Consider the following 24,020-nt stretch of genomic DNA (forward strand, 5'->3'; position numbering starts at 1 on the left):
AGAGTTCCTAAAACTCATAAAGTAAGGAACTAACCACTTAAGAAAACAAGGCATTAGAAACTCTGTGAGTTTCACATTGTGTTTATGTCACAGCTATAGTGGCACGATGGTTTGATTAATAGGCTCTTTGGATAAAACCCTAGAAGCCCTCCCATTAAAATTAGGAACCCAATGAAGAATAAAACCCAATACTCTTATTCAACATTGATCTGAAAGTTGTAGCCATTGCAGTAAGATGTGAAGCAAGGAGGCAGTGGGAGAAAGACACTACCACTTCTTGGAGACTCTGAAATTGGACTTCATATTAAATATCTTATTTTATTGAATACTTGTAGCACCTCAACAAGGCAGATAGTTATTTTATATATTGGCACTATTTCCATTTTTTATTTGTAAGGGAATTGAAGTTCACAGATGATAAATAACTTGTTAATGTTTATCCATTAAATGATCCTTGTGGCTCCAGAGTGTTATTGCTGTTGAAAAGGGGACAAAATTGTGCTGATTTAAAGAGGATCTGTTTGAAAAAAAAAATCTAAATATTTGCAAATCATGCGACTGACAAGGGCTTAATTTCCAGAATATATAAACAGCTCATACAACTTAATAACAAAAAACCAAACAACTACATCAAAAAATGGGCAGAAGACCTAAACAAACATTTCTCCAATGAAGACATACAAATAAATGGCCAACAGGCATCTGAAAAAATGCTCAATACCACTGATTATCAGAAAAATACAAATCAAAACTACAATGAGGTATCACCTCACACCAGTCAGAATGGCCATCTTTAAAAAGTTCACAAACGATAAATGCTGGAGAGGGTGTGGAGAAAAGGGAACCCTCCTACCTACACTGTTAGCGGGAATGTAGTTTGGTGCAGCCATTATGGAAAACAGTTTGGAGAGTCCTCAAAAAACTGAAAATAGACTTACCATATGATCCAGCAATCCCACTCCTGGGCACACATTGGGAAGGAACTCTAATTCAAAAAGACACCTGCACCCCAGTGTTCATAGCAGCACTATTTACAATAGCCAAGACATGGAAGCAACCTAGATGTCCATCGGCAGATGACTGGATAAAGAAATGGTGGTATATTTACACGATGGAATACTACTCAGCCACAAGAAAGAATAAAATAATGCCATTTACAGCAACATGGATGGACCTGGAGATTGTCTCATTCTAATGAAGTAAGCCAGAAAGAGAGAAAAAAAAAATACCATATGATACCACTTTTATGTGGAATCTAAAAAATAAAAAGACAAATGAAAAAAGTTTAAATGGGTACATCATTTCTGGAAAACAATTTTCAGTATGTATCAAGAGTTTTAAAAGTTTTCATGTCTTCAGTCCAGGCACAGGACCTCTAAGCGTATCTCCTCCGGCTGTGATCAGAGGCACCACCAAAGGCTTGTCAAGATTATCGCGGTGGAAAAAGCTAAATTATCTGACAGTTTGTGGACAGCCAAATCACCTGTCTCCTCCACACAATGGAATACAACACTGCCATGACAATAATCTTTCATACATTTCTAATGGTATAGAAAAAAGTTCATAATCATATGAAATGGAAAATGAACGATAAAGAATGATATACACAAATTATCCCGATTTTGGAGATTTTATGTGTGTGTATCTGATATGTATGTCTATATATCTGTATCTGACAGGAAATTTACCACCATGTTACTAGTAGTTATCTCTGAGTCATGAGATGCTTTTCTGTATTCCCCCCTCCCTTTGAATGGGCAGCTATCCCTTTTATATGATTATTTTAGTGGCTTTATTGAAGTATAACTTACTCATCATAAAATGCACCCTACCTTTATATTATTTTAAATAATTATGTATTTTGTCCATTAAAAAATTTTATATTTAGAAAATAGAACATTACTTTAAATTAAAAACAAATCTTCTAGACCATAGACTGTCTCAGGATTCCACCGAAGAAAGAGAAAAATACGTACATAAATGCCATTAAATTGTGTACTTTTAATGGTTGAATTGCATGGTGAGTTACAGCTTAATTGTATCTTACTAAAGCTGTTACCTAAAGCTACCTAGCTCTGCCCCCACTAGCTGTGTGACCTTGAAGGGTGACCTCATCTCCCTGAGCCTCAGTTTCTTCATCTGTTAAGTGGTGATAACAGCTCATGAGTTGTTGGGTGTTTTGATGAGAGGACACAGTAAGCTCCTGGCAAATAACAACAGCCAGTATTTTCGGAGGACCCCCAGCACCTGGCCCTGTGCTCGGCACTCCTGTTCATGCCCTCATTTAGTGCTCTAAGCCCTCTTATGCCGATTGCGCAGTGGACGAGACGGAGGCCAAGGGGAGACCAAGACACAGCGCTCCAGGAGACAGGCAGGCACCTGAGTTCTAAGCACAAGGCAGTCCTGGTTTTCATGTTGTGTTGCTTTTCCACGTGCGCGCATCCTTTCAGAATTCAGACCGACTGCATTGGGAAATGTCCCTTGCACACCCTGAAGCGAAGCTTCATCCACCTACCCACCTCCTTCCAATTCCACTCTCTCCTCTTCTCTTGCTTAGAATACTTTCTGAGGGTGTAGCTCAGTGGTAGAGCGCATGCTTAGCATGTACGAGGTCCTGGGTTCAATCCCCAGTACCTCCATTATAAATAAAAACTATTTACCCTCCCCTACAAAAAAAGAATACTTTCCAAGGCAGAATAATGCTCCAGAGAAAGGCCGTCGGAGACCTGGCTGTTGCCCAGAGCCCCTGGGCAGGTCAGGCCTTGGGGAGGAAGCTCAGACTCTGCTCTGCCTGCTCCTAGCTTGGAGAGACCTCTGAGCCTCAGCCTTGGCACAGAGAACATGCAGATTCTGATAGTACTTACTTGCAAGGATGCCTCGAGGATGGCTTACACGCCCTGAGAGGCCCCCGGTGCCAGGGAGTGGGTTTCTCCTGAGACCCCCGTTGGCAGGGAGAGGGCAGGCCTGGGGCTGGCCCACACCCAGGTCTTAGAGCCAGCTATGCGGAGGCAGTGAGTACAGCTGCTAAAAATAAAAGTCACGTCTCGCAGGGACGTTGGCTGGCCCAGAGGCAAGGCTCAGCCCAGGCAGATGGGAGTGGGGGGGAGGGGCCAGACGCTCACCCATCACCAAGACTCCCCACCTGCAGAGTGTATTTGTGTGGGGGGGGGTGGGGGGGGGTGGGCGGGTGGGCTGATTCCCTTCTCCAGCGCAAGGCCCCATCCCCAGAGGCAACAGAGGGGTGGGGCTGGCACCTTCTCCAAGGCAATGAGGAGTCCTCCAGGGCTGTCCGGTGGACATGTGATGAGAGCTGCATGTGTAACTGTCAATTTTTTTTAATACAGACGTTAAAAAAAGAAACAGGTAAATTAATTTTCCTACATTTTATTTCATCTGATATGTTGATCACTTCAACATGACATTGATATAAAAATATCAAGGAAATAAACTCTTTGTTGTACTAAGTCTTTGAAATATGGTGCTTGTTTAATTTTTTTTTATTTTTATTTTTTTTATGGTGCTTGTTTTAGACTTACACCTCATCTCAATTTGGAGTGTGGCCACCTGATGAGGGCAGTATTCATTTCTGACCACTGATGTAACGCATCAGCACTGAGTGCCTTAAAACAGCACAAATTTGTTATCTTACAGTTCTGGAGGTTAGGAAGTCTGAGATGAGTCTCATGGGGCTAAAATCAAGGTGCTGGCAGGGCTGTGTGCCTTCTGGAGATTCTAGGGGAGAATTCATTCCTCTTCCTCTCCATCTTCCAGAGGCTGCCCGCAGTCCAGCCATCTATCGTCCATCCCTTCCTCCATCCTCAGAGTGCATGTCCCAACATCTGCTTCTGTTGTCGCACCTTCCCCCGTTCAGCTTTTGTCGTCACTTTGCCTCCTCTGACTCTGACCCTCTTGGCTGCCTCTTAGGGGGACCCTTGTGATGACACTGGGCCCTCCTCAGTAATCGAGGATAACCTCTCCAGCTCCATAAACTCCGAATTTTCTAAAGAGGAAAATGACTTGAGATGGGTAGGGGTTGAGGAAAGGACCCGAAAAAGGAAGAAATGTCACCAGCCCAGATGATTATACTACCCAGTTTTCCCACCACGATTCTGTGTCTCTTACAATCAGAAATGAGCAATTAAAGGCATAAATAGTAGTTGTCTTTACTGCTCAGGGTGGTCCAACCATCACCTGAGGACACCAACAAGGTGGCCTGTGTGTCATCGGGTGAGAGCAAACATTCCCCTCCGGGCACTGTCGGGGTGACATCCGTCGTTCCCACGGGGCTGGCCCTCTGGCTGGGAGCAGAGGGACCTACTGTCTCCCAAGGCCTCCCATGAAGATGGGACCTTATCTTGGCTGAAGACACAAAAGGAACAAGAGACCTGGCTTCTAATTCCAGCTGCCTCCCTTGTTCCCTCCTGACCTTAGGCAGGGCACCTGGCCTCTCTGGCCTCATGGGGTTGGGTAGGGAGTTGAGGATCCAGTGAAACAGTGGCTTTGCCTGCATCTTGCCTTCCCCTCCCCTTGAATCACATGTTAAGAGGTGAGACGTCAGGTGTTCGGTGCACTTAACAAAGGGCTTCGTTGTAAGATAAATTAGTAAATGTTTCAAATCATTATCTCATCCTGCTGTTAATAGCCCAAAGGGTCACAGGCAGGTAATCTGGGAATCCCCCGCCCAGGGCTGCCACTGTCGGGCAGTTGAAACTGCCTTTGATGTCTTCTGTGCTCCAGCCCATCCTACCTTTCTGCCTTCTCCTCCGCCTCACAGCCCCTACCTGAATCTAAGACTGCTTCCCTATCTCTGGGTCTTTACTCTCCCCTGCACCCCAATCCTCTGCATCTCAAAATATCTGAAGGCTGAGTTTACATGTCACCTCTTCCAGGAAGCCCTCTTTGCTTCACTCAATGAATCTGGGTTCCTGTGCTTTCGCTGAGCTTCTCTTCTGTATCAGTTTCAATGATCTACTTATGTATCTGTTTCATCCACTGAACTAAGAGTTTCTTGGGGTGGGGCACACGTCTTACCTTTCCCTACCCACTAGGGTCCAGCTCAGTAGGTCTCAATAAAGTTTTGCTGAAAGAACAGCTGCGGCTCATACTGTTGGAAGAGTGTGTGTCTCTTCCCATCAGATACGAGCAATGAAAGGGACAGAGTGATAGTTGTCCCTAGTAGTGCTTGTCCCACAAGCCCCTTCTGAGCTCAGCGAGGAGGGACGATGTCTTTTGCCAGGACACCAGCTTTGGGACAGATGTTCCCATAACTTGCTAGGCCAGACCTCCCCTTGTTATCTATACACATCAAGGAAGCAGATCAGCCTCCATGACAGGCTGTCAGCAGCCCTGACACATTTGAGGCCGATCACGCCTGGAGAGATGTGATTACAGTACAAAGCACTGGAGCTGCAGTCTTGTATCTGGGCCTCGTGAAAACCCCGTGAGCCGGGCAGGGCCTGGGAGGATGTTTCCCTGGGTTTTTCAGAAGAGGCTGAGGCATGCCAGGGTACCAGGTCTGGACTAAGGGTGGCTTGGGTTTTCTGATTGATCTATTGAGCCCACTGGGCCTTGCCGTTCCCTCACCTCTCACGTGAGGGTCATCCTCACACACACTGGGCTCAAGAGGGCTGCTGGCCCATTTCACAGATGAGAACCCTGAGGGTGTGAGGAGTGAAGCGACGGCAACCTCAGTTTAGTAAAGGGAGAGCAAGCGGCAGGAAGGCTGGTGAGGAGGGGAGCGGAGGCTTGCCCTGGGGCTCTGAGCGGCGACGTGCAGTCTCAGGGGCTCTGGGAAGTCAGGTGAGGGTCCTTGCAGGAATCGGTTGTGGCGGGAAGGGCCTCCAGAGTGAGAAGACAAGCGTGGGCCACAGCCAGGCCAGGCAGATGGGCAGCGGTGCCCCTACCTTTCCCTCTGCAGCCTCTCCCGGGCAGCATCTCCTGTGAGGTCACAGAACCCAGAGAGGGAGGCGGCCAGGGCACCCCCCACCAATACAGACAGAAGACTGCGGCTGAGAGGGATGCTCCCCCCAGCACGCCAGCCTTGGATGCTGCCGGCAAAACTGGCAGCACCACCCAGAGCTCACAAATTACCACCAACTCCCACCACCGACCCTTCATGAAAACTGCAAAAGAGAGTGAATAAATTCTTTCCTTGGTTTTATACATTTCTAAGAGGACAACCTCTGCTGATGGCTCAGAGACCCTGGAACCGTCGCTTGGTTAATCAGGTGACATGGGATTCTGGAAACAGCCAAGGGTGGGGCCTCCAGGTGGGGAGCGTGGAGTTTGTGCCCCTCCTTCTCCACACTCCTGGCTGCTCCTGGGAGCTCAGTGCCCCGGTTTCACCTGGAGGAGGTGGAGGCGAGTTCGGCTAGGGGAAGCGAAGTACGCGGGGCCTGTGTGTGGCCGTGCACTGTGGGGAAACAGAGCAGCCAGGCCTGGGGTAGCAGGTGCTGTGCCGGCCAGCTCAGCCCACCTGGTGGTACTGATGGTGAGTCGGGACCCCGGAGGTCATGAGGCTCCTGAATGTTTCCAGTACTGCTGCACCCCTGGGCCGCATCTGGCCCAGGAGGCCTGGAGGTAGAGATTTTCTAGGCTGGAAGGGACCTTGAAGGTCTTCAAATCCACCCCTCAATGTGATGCCCACTCCCCCCACCCCGCCCAGGGTAGCACTCTGGCTTTGCTTGATCACCTCCAGTGGTGGGGAACTCAGTCCAGGGCAAGACAGAGGAATTCACATTGGCACCCTGTCCCTTCCACCCCCTGGTGCCGGTTCTGACCTCAAGCAGGAAGACAGCAAGCATGTTCTCCAGGGTGGCCCGCAGAGGCCTTCTCATCCCAAGAGCTTCTTTGCTGAGGCCTTACACCTCCAGTTCACCATCCATGCCCACGCTGGTCCCCACGCCCTCCGCATCTTGGCCAGATGCCACCTCAACATTCAGGACCAGCATTGGGTGGTAGCTCCAGTGTTGCATGGTCAATGCAGGAGGGACAATCCTGCACCGCCTCCTTCTGGACCCTCTGCCTCCGTGGGCCCAGCTCAAGGCCCTGCCACCCAAAGCAGATGGCCAGCCACAGTCAGTCTGTCCGCCCCGCTCAGATCATGCCACCCCAGCCCATCATTGTGCCCTGGGATCTTGGGTGCCAAGGGCAGGACCTCAGTATTCTTGCCAGGCCCCCGTCTGAGCTGGTGCTTCTTGGGGACCCAGATGCAGCTGGCCCAGCCCTGCCCGCCCTAAGCATTTGTCTCCACGATGCACTTGAGGAACATGGTGTCGTCCTTCACGTAGGCGTGCTTGGGCGACTGCAGCTTGTTAAGGGGGAAGAAGAGCGGGCAGCCACTCGCCACGTTGGTTTCGCTCTGGGGCCGCTGGAAGGAGGCTGAGCTCAGGTCGGGCCGGAAGGCATCGATGGCGTGCTCACGGTTGTTCTGGTCCAGCAGCATGAAGGTGACCTGGGGGCGAAGGCCGGTGGGACGTCAGGGCCCAGGTCTGTGTCTGCCACCCATGCAGCCCCTCTGGCCCTGAGCTCACTCTGATCAGGAGTCAAAGAAACATGGAAGGACCGCACGGGACATATAGTGAGTCTGGAAATGGAAGCGCCAGGTATTGTGAGCAGGCTTCGGGTGGTCCCATGATTCTGGATCAGGTATTCTATCCAACAGGAAGTGGGGAATTCGGATGCCACTGTCAATGTGGTCGGCTGTTGGGGGGCGGGAGGTGGGACTAAGCACGGACTAGGAGGCTGGGCTCCATAACCCACACTGCCCCTCCCGCTCTGAGATGTCTGACCACAGCTGGGACCCCCGGGGCGAGGCAGAGGCCTTCTACGAAGGGGAGGGCAGTCAACACTCTGAGACACGAATCAAGCGTCAGGTCTGCACGGGGGCTCTGTGTGCCTTCGAGAAGCCGATGATCTCAAAGTGACACATACCCTCCTCCCTGGCACTGAAACGCCCACTGGGACGTGAAGTGGCTTCCCATGGCCCACTGCAGTGGTTCTCAAACTTGGCTGCACTTGAGAATTCCCTGGGCAGGTTCAAAAAATCCTAATGCTCAGGCCTCACCATGTACGGTAGTGAAACCCAGTCGCTGGTATTTTGGTATTTTTAAACCCTCATGTATGGGAACCACTGACTATTGACGCATAACCAGACCACATTGGCACTCCTGCCCCGGCCCCACCTGCTTTCCCAGCTGAGGTCTGGACCCCTGACCCACCCGTCCCCTCCCCGACCCCTTTGCTGCTGCTGTTCGCCTTCAGGGAATGCCTAGCCACCCACCCTACCCTTCAAAACATTTTTAATAGACTTTTTTTTTTAGGTGTACAGCATGGAAAATATAGAGATTTCCCACATATCCCCTGCTCCTACTCTGCCCCGCCACCGTCAACGTCCCGCACTAGAGCAGTGCATTTGCTACAATCGATGAACCTACATTGACACAACATTATCACCCAAAGTCCACAGTTTACATTAAGGCTCATTGCTGGTGTATGTTCTATGGGTTGGGACAAATGTGTAAGGACATGAATCCACCATTATAATATTATTCAGAGTATTTACACTGCCCTCAAAATCCTCTGCACTCCACCTACTCATTCTTCCTCCCTTCCATCAACCCCTCGCAACCCCTGATCTTTTGACTGTTTCCTCAGTTCTGCCTTTTCCAAAATGTCATATCATTGGAATCACACAGTATGTCGCTTTTTCAGATTGGCTTCTTTCACTCAGTCTTATGTGTTTCAAGTTCCTCCATGTCTTTTCATGCTTGGTGGCTTATTTCTTTTTAATGCAGAATAATATCCTGTTGTCTAGATGTACCACGGTTTATTTACCCATTCACTTACCGGAGAGCATCTTGACTGCTTCCAAGTGTTAACAATTAAGAACAAAGTTGCTATAAATATCTGTGTGCAGGGTTTAATGGGGACCTAAGTTTTCAACTCATCGGGGAGATATCAAGGAATGTGATTTCTGAGTCACACGGCAAGATGAGAGTATGTTCAGTTTTGTAAGAAACCGCCAAACGGTCTTCCAAAGAGGCTGTACCATTTTATGTTCCCACCAGCAGTGACTGAGAGTTCCCGTTGCTCCACATCCTCACCAGCATTTGGTGTTGTCAGTGTTTTGGATTTTGGCCATTCTAATAGGTATACAGTAGTACTTGTCTCCTTTTCTTTTTCTGAGAATGCTGCCAGTTCAGGCGAGCCCCACAGCACCTCCTCCAGGAAGCTTTCCTTATTCACCTCACCAAGTGAATTTCATCTTTACATGCCTTCCAGGGGCGCTGGTGTGGGCATTTTAGCCCCTGGACTCACAATGCAGGAGGGAGACTTGGCCACTAGGTGTGAACTCAGGGTCTTATTTTATAAAAGGGGAAACATAACATAGAGGGCGAGGGACTGGCCCAGGTCACACAGGCAAGTTCATGGCTAAACCAGGACCAGGACCCAAGTTTCCAGCCCCCACCCACAGCATTCCGCAGGCCCATACCTTGTTCCGGAAAGGCCATGGCAGCAGAGCATCGTACTCGCCTCTCATGATCACGATGAAGAGCGACAGGTGGGTCCTCTTCCCCGTCCCATCCCCATTCAGGTAGAGCCGCAGACACAACTTGTAGCCGTACTTGGCCGTGTAGAAAGCTGAAATGCAGAAGCCAGAGTCGGCACTGACTCAGCTGGGGAGTACGGGACTTTGCAGATGAGGAAACGGGGACTGGCAGGCACGCTCAAGGTCAGTGGCTCAAAACTAAGAAATCTGGGGTTGGAGCCCAGTATTCTTTTCCATCGTAGAGCATCAAGTCTTGGAGGTCACCTAGCCCAGTGGCTGTCACTGGCCATCAGAATCACAGATTGCCCGGCCCCACGCCTGGAGCTTCGGACTCACTAGTGCTGGGGTGAGGACTGAGAATTTGCATTTTTACCAGGGCATGGTGGTGCCGCTGGCCCTGGGATCACACTTTTGATTTAACCAACCTGCATTTTACAGTCAGTACCCAAGCCCAATGAGGGGAAGTGGCTGGCCACAGTCTCACAGTGTGCTGGGAGCAGAGCCAGAGTTAGGGGCCAGGCCCTCTACCTCCCAACACTGACTCCTTTCTGCTGCACTAGACTGAGCGGCTGGGGTCTTCTGGAGGCTGGGGGTGAGTGGGGCGGCTCCCACTTCTGCTGGCCACCTTTGGCAAAAGACCCTGGGGTGATTCATCCCCTAGTGATTAAGCACAGGGGCCTGTGGACTCCTTCCCTGGCAGCTGAGTGTGGGTTCCAGTGACTGTCACCATGAGGGCCCCTCTGGGAGGGGCTGAGTGGGGACAGGGTGTGGGGCGCAGGCAGGAAGGAGCAAAGGAGAGACAGGCTGGCAGTCTGACTCATCTCTGCCCCTCACACTCTGGTAGAACAGGAAGCCAGAGACACTGCTTGCCTCTTCTCTCTTTGGAAAGAAGCCAGGCCAAAAAGCTTACGGGTAGGAGCCTCTGTTCCCGAGGAAAGGGGCCTGGCTTTGGGACTCAGGTCTGCTCTGCAGTGTGGGGCAAATTCCGATAGCCCTCTTAACCCCAGTGCTGTTGGCCTTGGGTGTGTCAGAGGGGCGGGTGGAGAGGAAAGGTTTGAGGCTGGGGCAGATGTGAGCGGTGGTTAAAACTGTCATCCTTAGAAATCCTCCTGAACGACCCAGTCATTTACTTAGACGCACACAAGTGAGGCAGTGAGGCGAGGGGAAAAGCACACAGGTCTGAGCGCAAATACAGATACTGTTACATAAACAGCACCAGCTAGTTAAGAGAAACATCAACAGAGTAACTGCCTACTTTATACAAGACATTGCGCCAGGCCCGGGTGCCCCAGAACTGAGTAAGAACTGCCCCAACTGACACACTCCTTACTCACATGCTACCCACGATCGCACACCAAAGCATGTTTTACCTAGCTCCCCGCTTGCCTTTTTTCAGACTGCTGGCTCTCTGAGGGTGGGCTCCACGGTATTCACTTGTGAAAACCATTCTCTGCTGCCCTCTCACCTGCACAAACTCCACTTCACAGAGCGCTGTCTTTCACCACCGATGTCCACACAAACTAGATAACAGTTTTATTCCTAGTTGCAGAATATGACCGATGCTCAGGGGAGGTGGGAGGCCTGCCTGGTGCAAACAGCCTCTGCTCCACGTGGCTGAGCTGGGAGGGGCCTACCCCTCTCCACTGACTCCCACCTGGCAGGAGGCCTGAATGGATGCAGCACAGCGGTCAGGGCTGGCCATGCTCCCTGCTTGCTTCCTGGGCCCCGCGGGGCCTGCCTCCCCCAGCTGGTCTCTGTGCACCCTTGGCGGCAGGGGTGTTACCTGGGGAGAAGAGGCTGACGGTCCTGCCGCAGGCTGACTCGTGGCACCGCCTGGTGACATTGGTGATCTTCCACAGGAAGGTGCCGTCAAAGGAGGCCTCCTCCATGAGGCGGAGGCTCTGCTCCAGCTTGCCCAGAGCCTGGTCCTTCTGGGCCAGGGTCTGCTGCAACTCCACCACCTGCGGCGGGGAAGCCCATTCAGCCAGGGACACCAGAAGCCAGAGTGAGGGTTGGGTGAGGATGGCGGGATGGAGAGAGAGAAATGCCCAAAACATGCCTTCCCGACCTTGCCTCCCTCAGCCCCATGTATCTGCCTCTGTATGTGCCGTCCCTCCTGCCTGGAATCCCTTTCCCTTCCTTCACTGGCCAACTCCTACTCACCCGTCAGGAACCTGGCTCACAAAGTCCACCCTCTGGGACTGCCCTAGAGCAGCTGGCTTCTCTCTCCCATCCACACTCATACAGAGCCCTTACGACAGTCTGAGATACATTTTCCGGCCTTTCCTACCAGATACGTGGTGTCTGCTATTGAGGGCGGGGCCTGTGCTCATTTTATCTGTGTCAATGCCTTGCACAGTGCCTGGTATGTTAAGAGCAGAGCCAGGGGGAGGGTATAGCTCAGTGGTAGAATGCATGCCTCACATGCACCAGGTCCTGGGTTCAATCCCCAGTATTGCCATTCAAATAAATAAGTAATAAATAAACGTAATTACCTACCCCCAGGGGAGGGAAAAAAGAGAGCAGAGCCAGGAAATTTGTTGATGAACTGAAGACATGGCCACTGCCCTCGGGGAGCCCACTCCCAACTGGGGCGAGAGTTACATGAATAAAGCCTTTACTCGATCACTCGAACCCTCACCTGGCTCTCCTGGTAGGTTTCCCCATTGACATTTGAAATAATACAAACTTGTCCTTGGGTATGCTCACGTAGGGAAGTCAGGAATGGACATGAGTGTCCTTAAAGAAAACTGAATCCCCAGTTTTACTGATGGAAAAGCTGCAGTCCCGTGACTTGCTCAAATCTACACGGCAAGTTAATGGTGGACCTGAAGCTAAAGACCAGGCCTAGCCCAACGTGAAACGGTTACGTGATGTTGCTGCCCCGTAAAAGCAACACGAGCATCGTGACTGGTTGTATTAAGAGAAGTATGAGCTCTGAAACAACAGAGGGGACAGTCTGGCTCAGCCAAGAACTGCCAGGTAAGTGGGTTATCTGGTGGTCTGGGACCACCGCTCTGAGTGTGTAGAACCCTACAGGGACTAAACCAGCACATATGAGGAGAGAAGGAAACAGTGTGCTCTGATGAAGGGGTGAAGGCTCAGGCGCATGTAGCCTAGAGAAGGAAATACTCAGGCAGGCAATTATTCCTGACTGCTTGTGCTGAAGGGCTTCTGTGGGGACTAGAAGTCAGATGTTTTGTGGGCCCTGACGGGGCAGGGAAGACCCAGAGAAGCTGACTTTAATTCAGTAGGAGGGAGAACTTTCTAGTGGTGAAGAGTGTCCAGCAGTGGAATGAGATGCTTGGGGAGGGAATGTCCTATTGCAGAAGGAGTTCAAGCAAAGGAAATGAAGAACTGGATGGGAGAGTTTGACCTTGACTATAGCTGACAACTCAGTCCTCTTCCTAGAAGGTCTTGGGAGACAGAAGAGATATGGGGCTGTGAATGTTCTGAACAGGGAGAATGCTTAGGAGGAAGGCTGGTCCACTGATCTGGGGAAAAGATGGGGTGAAGGGGACCCCGTGAGCTGCCTGGAGGGTAAGCCTGCCTCCTAGGCTCACCCTCTGTTCCAAGCTTAGGATGTGCTCGCGGTCCAGCTGGCTCTGGTGGATGGAGGCGGCCAGGGCCAGGTGGGAGGCCTCCACCTCCTTGTTGAGGACGGCGACAATATTCTCAAACACGCACAGCTTCCCCTCCAGCTCGGTCAGGAGCTTCTCCTTCATGAAGTGCTGCAGGGCCAGCTCCTCCTGGCTCTCAGAGCAGGGGGCTCGGTAGCAGTCCACCTCCAGGTCCCCAGCTACCTCCACAGCCCCCTGCAGTTGCAGGTCTGACAGATTCTGCTCCAGGGCCATGGGTCCAGACCCCAGGCCAGAGCCCAGCTGGGCCTTCCACTGTTTCATGAACCCCAACAGCAGGTTCAGGTGGGTGACCTGGGAGGTGGCCTCATGCTCTTGCATGAGCTTTGGGCTCCCCTGCCAAGAGAGTAGAGCTGATCAGTGAAAACAGAAGAGGAGGAGGAGGGGGAACCAGGGAGCAGTGGAGAGTCCTGCCACCAAAGGTTGCTAAGGGAAGTCACATCTATTCACCAGGCAAAGGGGAAATGTACAGTAAGAGAAGTTGGGAGGACCCTGGCATCAGACATGCCCATGGTGAGCCATGTGCATCCTAGCCTGTAGAGCAAAACTTCTGCCCTGCCCTTGAGTGCAGCGATGATTCAGGACCATGGAGAGGGGCACAGAGTTTTGGGGGGTCATTTTAGTGATGCTACGATGCTCAGGTGAGACATTAAGAAGAGCCTCTCCTCAGCACAGAGATGATTTACCAGTGATTTTGTCGCTTGGGAAAGTCACGTAAGGGATATCCAGAGAAGTAGCTTGATGTGGGAAAATCCAAGAGGGGCTGAAGTGGGGAAGAACCACAGGTCTGGGACTGCAGTGAACAGATCTCCTTTCTCACACTCAGATGCTTACCTTGAAGGAGCAGCCAACATTTGCAAAGGGGCACCCAACTCCAGCCTCAGCCACCTCGGGGTGATCCTGGAAATAATAACCATGTCACAGGGTGTTATGGAATCCCAGTGGCTCTCTGCAAAGCACCAGCATCCACCAGGCATGAGCTGGGCTGGGCCACAAAACATTGCACATGCTGGTCCTTCTGCCTGGCTGACTTCTTTCCACCTTTTGAGTTTCAGTTTTTTTTGTGATCCTCCTTCAAAACAGGATCAGGGATCTTGCTGTGACCCTGGGAAGGACACGTTCCACCCAGACCTGTAATCACCACTCACTCTTTGGTTGGCCCACTGGTCTGCAGGCTCTGTGAGGGGCCCAGATGTGTTCCCAGTGCTGGGGGGCAATGCCTGGCACAGAGGAATCACTCAAAACATGCTGGCTGCATGAGCGAGCGCCTCCTTCCTCCTGAAGCCCATGGGACTCTCCTCACAATTCCCATTTGCATCCTTCCTTGTCCATCCTTGATGGAGGCATGTTTGTCCTGCACTGCCCTCCCTTCCAGATAATGTAGAGCCCGAGGGCAGGGACACAGAAGGGTCTCAAGTAGTCAACAGAAACTGGACAATACTAGGCATAGGTCTGGAGAGTTTACAAAATGCCTTCATGGACATAATTCTTCCTAGGGCCCCTAACAACACTTGAGCATGGCAGGGTAGGTTTTTTTGTTCTCATTTTATTGATGAAGAAACTGATGCTCACCAAAGGGAAGGGATTTGCCCAAGAAGGAATAGCTAGGAAGTGGCACAACTCCAGGGCTCTTCCCGTTGCAAATCACTATCTTTTATCAAGAGTAAGCTCAGGAGAGACTGGGAGAGCATTTTTTCCCAAAAGATATATCTGGAAAGGGCTTATGTCCATAATATATAAAGAACTCTTATAATTCAATATAATAAGAAGACAAACAACCGGATACAAAATGGGTAAAATACTGAATAGATACTTCACAAAAGAAGATATATAAATGACAAGCCTAGGAAAAGCTGCTCCACACCACCAGTCATCAGAGAAATGCAAATTATGATGACATGCCACTGTCCACTCACTAGACGGCTAAAATTAAAAAAGAAAGATGGTACCGAATTTTGGTGAGGATGTGGAGGCACTGGGACACTCATATGTTGCCAGTGGGAATGCAAAACGGTACAGCCCCTTTGCGAAAGTCTATGGAAGTATCTCATAAAGGTAAATCATACTTGTAAAGTAACTTACCTATAGACCATGCTCATCAAGTCATTGTGCAACCCACACAATCCACTCCTAGGAACTTACCCAAGAGAAACTGAAACATATGTCCATGTGTGTATATGAATGTTCACAGCAGCTTTACTCATAATAGGCCCACACTGGAGGCAATCCTGGTGCCCATCCACCGGTGGATGGATGAACCAGCTGTGGTACAGCCCTACTCTGGGACACTCCTCAGGAACCACATGGACCAAAATACTAATAACATGGAGGGACCTCAAAACATTATGCTAAATGAGATGAGTCAAACACGAAAGACTCCATCCTGGGATTCCATTCTCATGAGATTCTAGAAAAGGCAAAATGCTAGCCATGGAAAGTAGATGAGTGGCTGCCCGGGGCTGCAGCCAGGGAGACTGATGAGTCAGGGGCATAAGGAAGCTTTTTCTGGTGCAGAAACATTCACCCTCTTGACAGTAGGTCACAGGATTGCACTCAACAATCCGTATGCTTAAAATGAGTGAATTTTTATTACACATCAATAATATCTTGGTTTTCCAAGAGCTTTGTTGTTGTTGTTGTTGTTGTTGTTGTTGTTGTTGTTGTTGTTGTTGTTTTTAAGAACAGTCTCCTGGGGTGATGTGAAGGGAGATTTGGATGAAAGGAGGGGAGGACAGAGGTCTTCTGAGCTAAGCAAATATAAAGTCACACTAGGTTATTATTCTTTTAAAGTAAAATAAGCAAGAGCTGTTGGTTTAATGAGGACAGTTGGTTGGGACACAGAGCACAGCCCCAGCAAAGGGCCACCCCCTCCTTTGCCCCACTGCCCTGGGCTTCAAGCACAAGTTGTTCCCAACAAAGAATAGAAAACAGATGTTGTACTGGGAGGTGGACGGAGACTGCACTGGCTTTGGAAAGTGCCCGAGGATGCAGCCTCTCCCAGCAGGTAGCCTCCCACCCTGTGGGAATGCAGGAGGGCCTGAGGCTGGTGAGGCCCTGGTTCCGGGTGAAGGCACTAGGGGTGACCCCTCAGTCCCCGAAACTCCCTACAAATCGGTCCATGATTTGAATCATTTCGGTTCTAAGGGTATAAGCTTGACGAAAGAGTCGGGGGCGGTCAAAAGGTGAAAGTGATAAAAACCAAGGGTGGGACTTGAGAGTCACCCACAGGTGGAGGGGCGCGTGTTCCTCTGGCAGCGGAGCCTTGGGATGCCGTGTCTGTGCAGCAGAAGGAAGTGCCATGTTGGGGTAGCGGTCATCCCTATCACCATGCAAGATGGGGGTGGGCTGGGAGCAGAGGAGGGGCGGGGGAGACTCAAGAGGCCATCAGCGGCCAGCCAGGCTGCCCAGAGTCCCACCATCCGTCATTCAGTCTCTCATTCCTTGGAGTGCTACAGGGGTGAGGGGGTGGCTCCGCGGCCAGCTTGTTGGGGTACAAAGCCACCTCTGTCACTTCACATACTATCTGTGTGGCCTGGGAGAGTTATTAACTTCATCATGTCTCGGTTTCCAAATCTGCAAAATGGGGGTAAAAATAGAACTCTCCCCTTAATGAGTTATAGTGAGGATTAAATGACATAAAATGTAAGTTCTGATAGTAGTGACCTATTGTGCTGTTAAATACCACAAACTTAATGGCTTAAAGCAACACACACTTACTAGCTTACAATTCTGGAGGTCAGAAGTCCTAACGTAAAGGTGTCAGCAGGGCTGTGTTCCTTCTGGATGCCCTAGGGGAGAATCTATTTTCTTGGTTTTTCCTGTTCCTAGAGGCTGCCTGCCTCCTCTCCTTGGCTTGTGGTCCCTCCCTCCATATTCAAAGCCAAAAGCAGAGAATCCTCCAATCTCATTCTTATTCTGACTCTCTTGTCTCCCTCTTTTGAGGACCATCGCAAGATGCTTAATTTAATCACACCCACCTTTTCCCATGGTTATGGGTTGAGTGGTGTCCTCCCCCCACCCACCCTGTTCATCTTTGGAAATCCTAACCCCCTCTACCCAAATGTGACTGTATCTGGAGACCGGTCTTTATAAAGAGGTAATTAAGTAAAAATGAGGTTAAATAGGGTGGACCTACTCTAATATGACCAATGTCCTGAGAAGAGAAAATGTGGACACAGACACACTGAGGGAAGATGATGTGAAGATGCGGGGAGAAGACGGCATCCCCAAGCCAGGGACAGAGGCCTCAGAAGAAACCAACCCTGATCTTGAACTCCTTGCCTCCCAAATTGTGAGAAAATAAATTTCTGTTGTTCATGCTCCGCCAGCCTGCGGTACGTTGTTAAGGCCTCCGCGGACTAACACAGCCATGTCAGGTAACAGAGTCACTGGTTCCGGGGGTTAAGATGTTGACATCTTCAGGGAGCATCATTCTGCCTGACATAAATGGCTCCATAAATGTGAGCCATTAGCAGTAACAGTAGTATGATTATTAGCCTAATCATTCCTATGGATTAAGCACTGCCTTTGGGACATCTTTTTCTTCCCCCAATGGCTGTCACATACGTGCATCTCATTTAATCCTTACATCTCAAACTCAATAGCTAATTCTATAAAACCCTATTTTCCTACTGGATTTCCTTGGGGGCAGGGAGAGGTGAAGACCATCACTAAAGGCATCTGTATTCAAACAGGACCAGAGCATCTTCGCATGGTATCGCATAGGATCCCTGCAGTAATTCTCTGAGGCAGGCAGGGCGGGATTAGCTTCATCTGGGTCACACCAAGTGTGCCCATGTGAGATGCCGACTGACTCTGGGTCTTCCGTCCCCCAGTTACGAGACCTTGCAAGGGCTTGTCTCAGCACCTGTGTGAGCCCGGCCCTACCGGATCTTGTAGCGCCACGAGGAGGCGGTCAGGGCATTGAGGTGCTGCCTCTCTCATGGAAGTGAGGAAGCTGGAGCTCAGGGATGGCTGGTGACCGGCAGGAGGCAATGCAAGTTTGGGGCAAAGGTGTGGTAGAGGCCAGGGGCCAGGGGTCTATATCTAGGGTCCTTCCTCCCCACCAGGAAGTCTTCACCTTGACCAAATGGTGGCCTCATCTGAAGGCCGGGGATGGAGGGGACAGGAGAGGGCATGAGGCTGGGGTAGCAGAGGAAGAACGCAGCAACTGTCCTGGGCCAAGCCTGTGCTGTCTGGTGCTACAAGCGGCCCCTGTGTGAGTGGCCTCGCTGCTTGCAAATCGCTAAAAATAAAATTCGCAGTGGAATTTCCTCTGGGGAGGAAACAGAGAAAACAAAGTCCCAGCCCTAAGGGAACACTTGTCCTTCTGTCCACGTCCGAGAAGTCTGGGGGGGCGTGGTGTTCCCGGCTGCCCTGCTTACCCAGGTCCTTTGTGGTGGGGCCAGCAGAGGGCTCTGTCAAGGGGCCCCCACTTGGGGTCCCATGGGCCTTGGAGAATGTGAGTGTTAAGAGGATGCCAGGAGCATGAGAGCCGCCTCCGTGAAGCCACTGCACAGAACAGAGAGTCTGCAACGTGCCGGGCAAGGCCCATGCTGTGATGCTGTGCACAGAGGTTGGCCGAGGCGTTGGGTGCCTGGAGGGGCTATTTCTCCTTGGGTCTCATTTCATGTTGAGGGAGAGGCACTCTACAGAGATAGGGTGGACCTAGTCTGTCTGCCTCTGCCTGCCAGTTCCTGCCCTCCTCCGTATCTGAGCTGGTTTCCCTTCTGGCAACCACTGCTCAGCTCAACTGCCACCTCCTCCAGGAAGTCCTGCCTGATTCTCTTAGTTGAAAGTAGTCTTGCCCATTCCTGTTTCTGTAGCACTTTGTGGATTCCAGCACTTAAGGCTGACTGTGTATTTAAATCTGCAAAAAATATTTGGGGGTGATCCACCATCTGGAGGCAGCAGAGAGGAGAAGATGCCAGCAGCCTAGGGGGCAGGAGTGGGAGCCTAACTTTGCCTCCCCTTTGCTATATGACTGGTCCAGGCACACCTCCTTGCTGAACCTCGTTATATTACCTGCTGGTGAAATAGGGGTGTCACCACCACCCATGACACAGGATGTCATGGGATCGGCAAGGTTACAGATACAATTGTCAATCTCAGAATTGCAAGGGTTGGGGGGTTCATTTCCAGGCATCGAACTTCAGAGGACGCAGATGTGCATAGAGGCTGAGGACAGACTCAAGAGGGATGTGGTCAACATCTTTCCACAGATGCAGGACCACCTCAGGGGACAGGAGGCTGACTTGGCTTTTGTGTCTCCAAGGGAGACAGACTTCAGCTCAGTACAAATAGAGAGGAAAATGGTACAATAGTGAGAGTCCCCCACGGTGGAAGTGGTGGTTTCATGGACTAATGAGCTTCCTGTCACTGTAAGGACATAAAGCCACCTGGCAGGAATCCAGTACGGAACAGAAATGGGACTAGACAGCTTGACCTCCTGTTGTCTTCTGATTCTAGAATAATTTAAGGCATTCTTGTAAGCCACTGGCAATAAATGCCAGCCTGCTTTTGGCCATCTTGAGTGGCCTCAGAGGGAAGAGAATGAGGGAAGCAATCCCATTCATCGGGTCGCAGGCACACAGAATTGACTATTTCCCAGCCACGGGGTCGTCCCCCACTTCACTGTCATTCCTGTAGGAAGGTCATTCCAGGCAAGAACCAAGTCTCTAACTAGGTCACCAGTAATCCTTCAATATCTGCTTCCTGCATTAGCTAATCAGTCTAGGGCTCTGAGCACTTCTTAGAGAGACATTAATCTAATGCAGTCACAGGATGAGGACAAACTGATAAGCAGATGGCATGGAAAGGCTCTGCAAAGATGGGCACCTCTGGGTTTCGCTCAGTTGGTCTCTGGCCCGGCCCCTCCACCCCAACTCCATTCCCCAAGTTTCCCCAGATGCACAAACTTCAGAATCTCCACGTATGCAAAGTGTTGATTTCTAAGCAGCTGCTTTCCTTTGGTCAAAAGTCCCCACAAAGTTCCCAGCGGGTCAGGAGCTGGAGGAGTCCCTGGTCTTTCCACTTGTGGCTTTGTGCAGGTGTCAGACCACTGGCTCACCCCACCCGCAGTGTTCCACCGGGGGTACAGCAATGACTGCATCGGGCAGCACCCCCTCCCACTCTATTGCCTGCTCCAGTGCCTGTAATTCCAGCATTAAAGTGACTTCCTTTGGTTTAATGCAGCAAGTTTCAAACTGCGCTCAGTAGGGCCCTAGGAATCCCCAGAGTCCCTGAGGGGCTGGGACAGGAGAAAGAAGTGGGGTAACGAAAAGGACAGGATTCCAGGCTGCCCTTTAATCAGAGCACTTCCTCTTTCATCTGATTTCACATTCACAGAGATGAGCAAATTAAGGCCACTGGATTGGGAGGTATTAAAGTATCTCTTCTCTATGTTACCTAATATTTGTACAATGAATCTGTATTAATTTTGTTAACAGGCAAGAATGAAACAAGTTAAAACCAACAGTCTTGGTACCTTCTGGACCTTAGAAGGCATCTAACCCATGCCCTCCCTTTTGAGGGTGGAACATGTTGGCCCAACAGAGCACAAGGATGCCCAAACAGGGAGGCTCGGGAAGTTACTCCACGGGTCAGTTTATTTTATTAGCTCTCACCACACTGTAGAGTGTCAGGTTCTGGGAAAATGCATTGGATCCTTACTATTTCTCCCTTGAGGGCCTGTGGGGGAGGGGCTACTGAAAAGAGGACAGGAGAGCCCTCAAAACCAGCTCTGGGTGGGATAGGAAGTTCCCCCAACTCTTGGGAGGAGAGGGGCCAGAGCGGAGAAGGAGGTGTGGAGACCTGCCTGCCTCTGGCTTCACAGCAGGAGGGAGAGCTGCCCCACCAGCCGCTGACTGGTCATCGGACGTCACAGGTGCTGGAAAGGCCTTGCATGGTCAACCGAGCCTCTTCATCTTGCAGGTGGAGAAACAGGCATAGGCGTGGTCAGGGCCACACACTGAACTATAGAGCCATCCCCGGACACCAGGCTGCTGACCCCTGGGCTGTGGTTTGGGCAGTGGGGGAGCTCCAGCTGAAAGGAGCCGGGGGCCTCACAGTGTGGACAGTACAGGTGGCCGAGTTGGAGAGACCCTGGTCACTGGGGAGCTTTGTACCGAGACTCCCCCGTGGGGGTTGGGGCTCCACGGATAAAACGAAGGGGTTAGATTTAGAGCAGCGGTTCTTATAGCTTTGGATTTATGAACCAATACAAGATGGTTCGCTTTTAAATTAGGAGATTAACATAAAGATTGCCATCTTTTTATCTTATCAAGTAAAGGCTTTACCCCAAATAATATCACCTACTATCACAATCATTTACTTTATACGGAGACACATATGGGAGGGGCATAATCTCAGAGTAAAGGTTGATTCTATAAATGGAAAGAATTTAGTTTTATTTAAAAAAACCCTCAGGATATTTTATTTTTATCATTTTTTCATGAACTGGTGGGAATGGACCAGTGCTGGTCGGCATGTGGGAACTGCTGGCTGGACAGATGACCTGCAGGGGTCCTTCCAACTTGGAAGGGCTGGGGTTCTAAACTGGTGTCTGAAGATGTCTCTTTGGCCCCTCACACTTCCAAAGCTGCCTCTTATTCCTGGAAGCACAGCTTGGCAGAGCCAGAGAAGTGAGCTGAGGATGGCCTGTCCCTGTCAATGAGCAAACAGGACCAGAAAGAACTGTCTAGATCAAGAGCTGGCCACCCTTTTCTGTAAAGAGCCAGAAAGTAAATACTGTGAGCACTCTGATGCACCCACTCACCTCTGCTGTCCCAGGGCAGAGCAGCCACACACAGCACATACGTGAGTGAGTTATGGCTATGAACCAGCACAACTTTGTTTATGAACCAGGGCATTCGAATTTTGTATAATTTTCATCTCACAGAATCTCATTCTTCTTTTGATATTTAAAGCCTTTTAAATATAAAAATCATTCTTAGCTCCTGTGCTGTACACTCAGGTGGCCAGCTGGGTTGGGCCCATAGCCCATGGTTTGTGGACCCCGTCTGGACTGCTGTTCTCACCCTGAAACTGTCACAGCACAGCCAGGTGGCTTTGGGCAAGTCGCTTCCCCACCGTGAACATCAGTCTCCTCACTGCTGACAAACCAGATTCAGTCTAGACTTAAAACAAGGAGGGAGGCACCTACCAGGGACAGTGCAGGCAGATACCTACTAGGCCTCACCCTGGGCAAATGGGGACAATGGACAGTCTTTCCTGGCAAAGCTGACATACCTTGTCCTGAGACAGAAGGCCTCCTGGGCTTTCAGATGGGGCATCGTCCCCCTTGCATTTGGGGCAGATCCGATCCTCGCTGTTCCTGGGGACACATGAACAAATGCTGCTGAGTGAGGCATTCACAACTCCGTGGCATCAACCTCCGAGCCCACAGCTCCAGGAGCCCAGGCCCGAGCGTGGCGGCTGATATCAGTGAGTACACAGCTCCACGATCCCAGACCCACCCCCCCAAACCTCAGAAGCACTGGGCACCCGATGTTTTCCTGTAGTTTGCAGTGAGCCTCTCTGGCAGCCAGACCTGCTCTGAAGTGACTGGAGGCTATGACAGCCCTTACTTATACCATTTGCTGTGAATATTTATGTTGGATTGCAGAAATATTCACACACTAGATTATGAGGTGTGGCTCCAAACCCCGCTGGAAGAATTACATAGTGATGCACTGACTGACTTGCTTCTCTAAAATCTGAAAAAATTCTGAATTCCAAAATACACCCTGGCCCAGGGGTTCAGGTAAGGGTTTGTGGATGTATGGCTGTATCTGCTCTTCTTGGCTTCCTCTGTTTGATTTTGGTCTCTTATTTTTAGTAGTTACAGATAACTACGGCCTCTCAGAACAAGAAAGGGCCTCCGAGAACTCGTCATCTGAAGTTCTTAACCATGAGTAGGTGCCAGACTTTGACTCGGGTGACACACGGGCCTACGCGCTTTTACAAAGCCCCCAAGTGATCTGATCCCCCTGGGGAGAGCCACTGGTCAGGCCCATTTTACAGGGAGGAGAATGAGGCCTCGGACGACACGCGGACTGGCTGAGGGAGAGTGAGGCAGGGGCAGGGCTGGCAGAGCTCTTCAGGCCTCAAGCCTGGATCCCTCCGACATCCTGTCGGCTCCTTCCCTGGTTTTGGAAGAATGAAGAAGGAAGCCAAGAGACCCGTGGCAAAAGCCAGAGATGAACCCAGAACATTCAGCTTGACGGCAAGAGCTGTCCAGCTTTGTTCCTCCCCCGACTTGCCCTTTCTACCACCACTGCCACCACCGCTGCCCTCCTTCCCACCGCCTCCTACTTTGTCAAAGCATTTGAACTTTTCAAGCTTGCCTGATTCAGTTTCCCCACCTTCTGAAACTGTAAAGCCCCAAGAAAGGTCATGCTAGGGGCCCACGGCAGTTCAAGAATACATTTGCCAGGAAACTGACTTGGGGCAACTGATCTCATCGCTCCATTAGTCCTCACTGTCCTCATCTGTAAAATAGGATGCTAATAGTATCCATCTTTCCCAGGTTCTTCTGAAGACACAAGGAATGAGTGCTTGGCACACAGTCGGTACATAATAGTTGCTTAAGGTGGGATGCTGAAGACTGTATGGATGTAGCACCTCTCTATTTATATTTTAAATGTAAACATACACATATTTTAATATATAATATATGGACTGCATTACATAAGTATTTTATACATACAGAAAACATGTGTATTTTACAGAAAGATATTTACTTACACATTTATACCTATTTTAGATTTTACAGATACATACATAGAAACATGTACATATATAAATATACTAGATTTTTTTTGTCCCCTTGA

General features: G+C 50.4%; 1 protein-coding gene across 2 annotated transcripts in view; it reads right to left on the reverse strand.

Moving 5' to 3' along the window:
- Positions 1-298: 298 nt before the first annotated feature.
- TRAF1 (TNF receptor associated factor 1) overlaps positions 299-24,020 on the reverse strand; it is a 28,299-nt gene continuing 4,577 nt past the window's right edge. The window contains exons 4-9 of one of the 2 annotated variants that reach the window (XM_031450342.2): positions 22,438-22,522; positions 14,023-14,088; positions 13,114-13,524; positions 11,334-11,511; positions 9,494-9,642; positions 299-476 (exon numbers count right to left, since the gene is read on the reverse strand). In XM_031450342.2, coding sequence (XP_031306202.1) covers positions 471-476; positions 9,494-9,642; positions 11,334-11,511; positions 13,114-13,524; positions 14,023-14,088; positions 22,438-22,522 — 895 coding nt within the window. In that variant the 3' untranslated portion in view covers positions 299-470. Of the gene's footprint in view, positions 477-6,139; positions 7,454-9,493; positions 9,643-11,333; positions 11,512-13,113; positions 13,525-14,022; positions 14,089-22,437; positions 22,523-24,020 lie in introns of those variants that run through there. The other variant, XM_031450341.2, reaches the window with a different exon arrangement.

This window comes from Camelus dromedarius, chromosome 10 (assembly GCF_036321535.1).
Source record: "Camelus dromedarius isolate mCamDro1 chromosome 10, mCamDro1.pat, whole genome shotgun sequence".
NCBI classification, from domain to species: Eukaryota; Metazoa; Chordata; class Mammalia; order Artiodactyla; family Camelidae; genus Camelus; species Camelus dromedarius.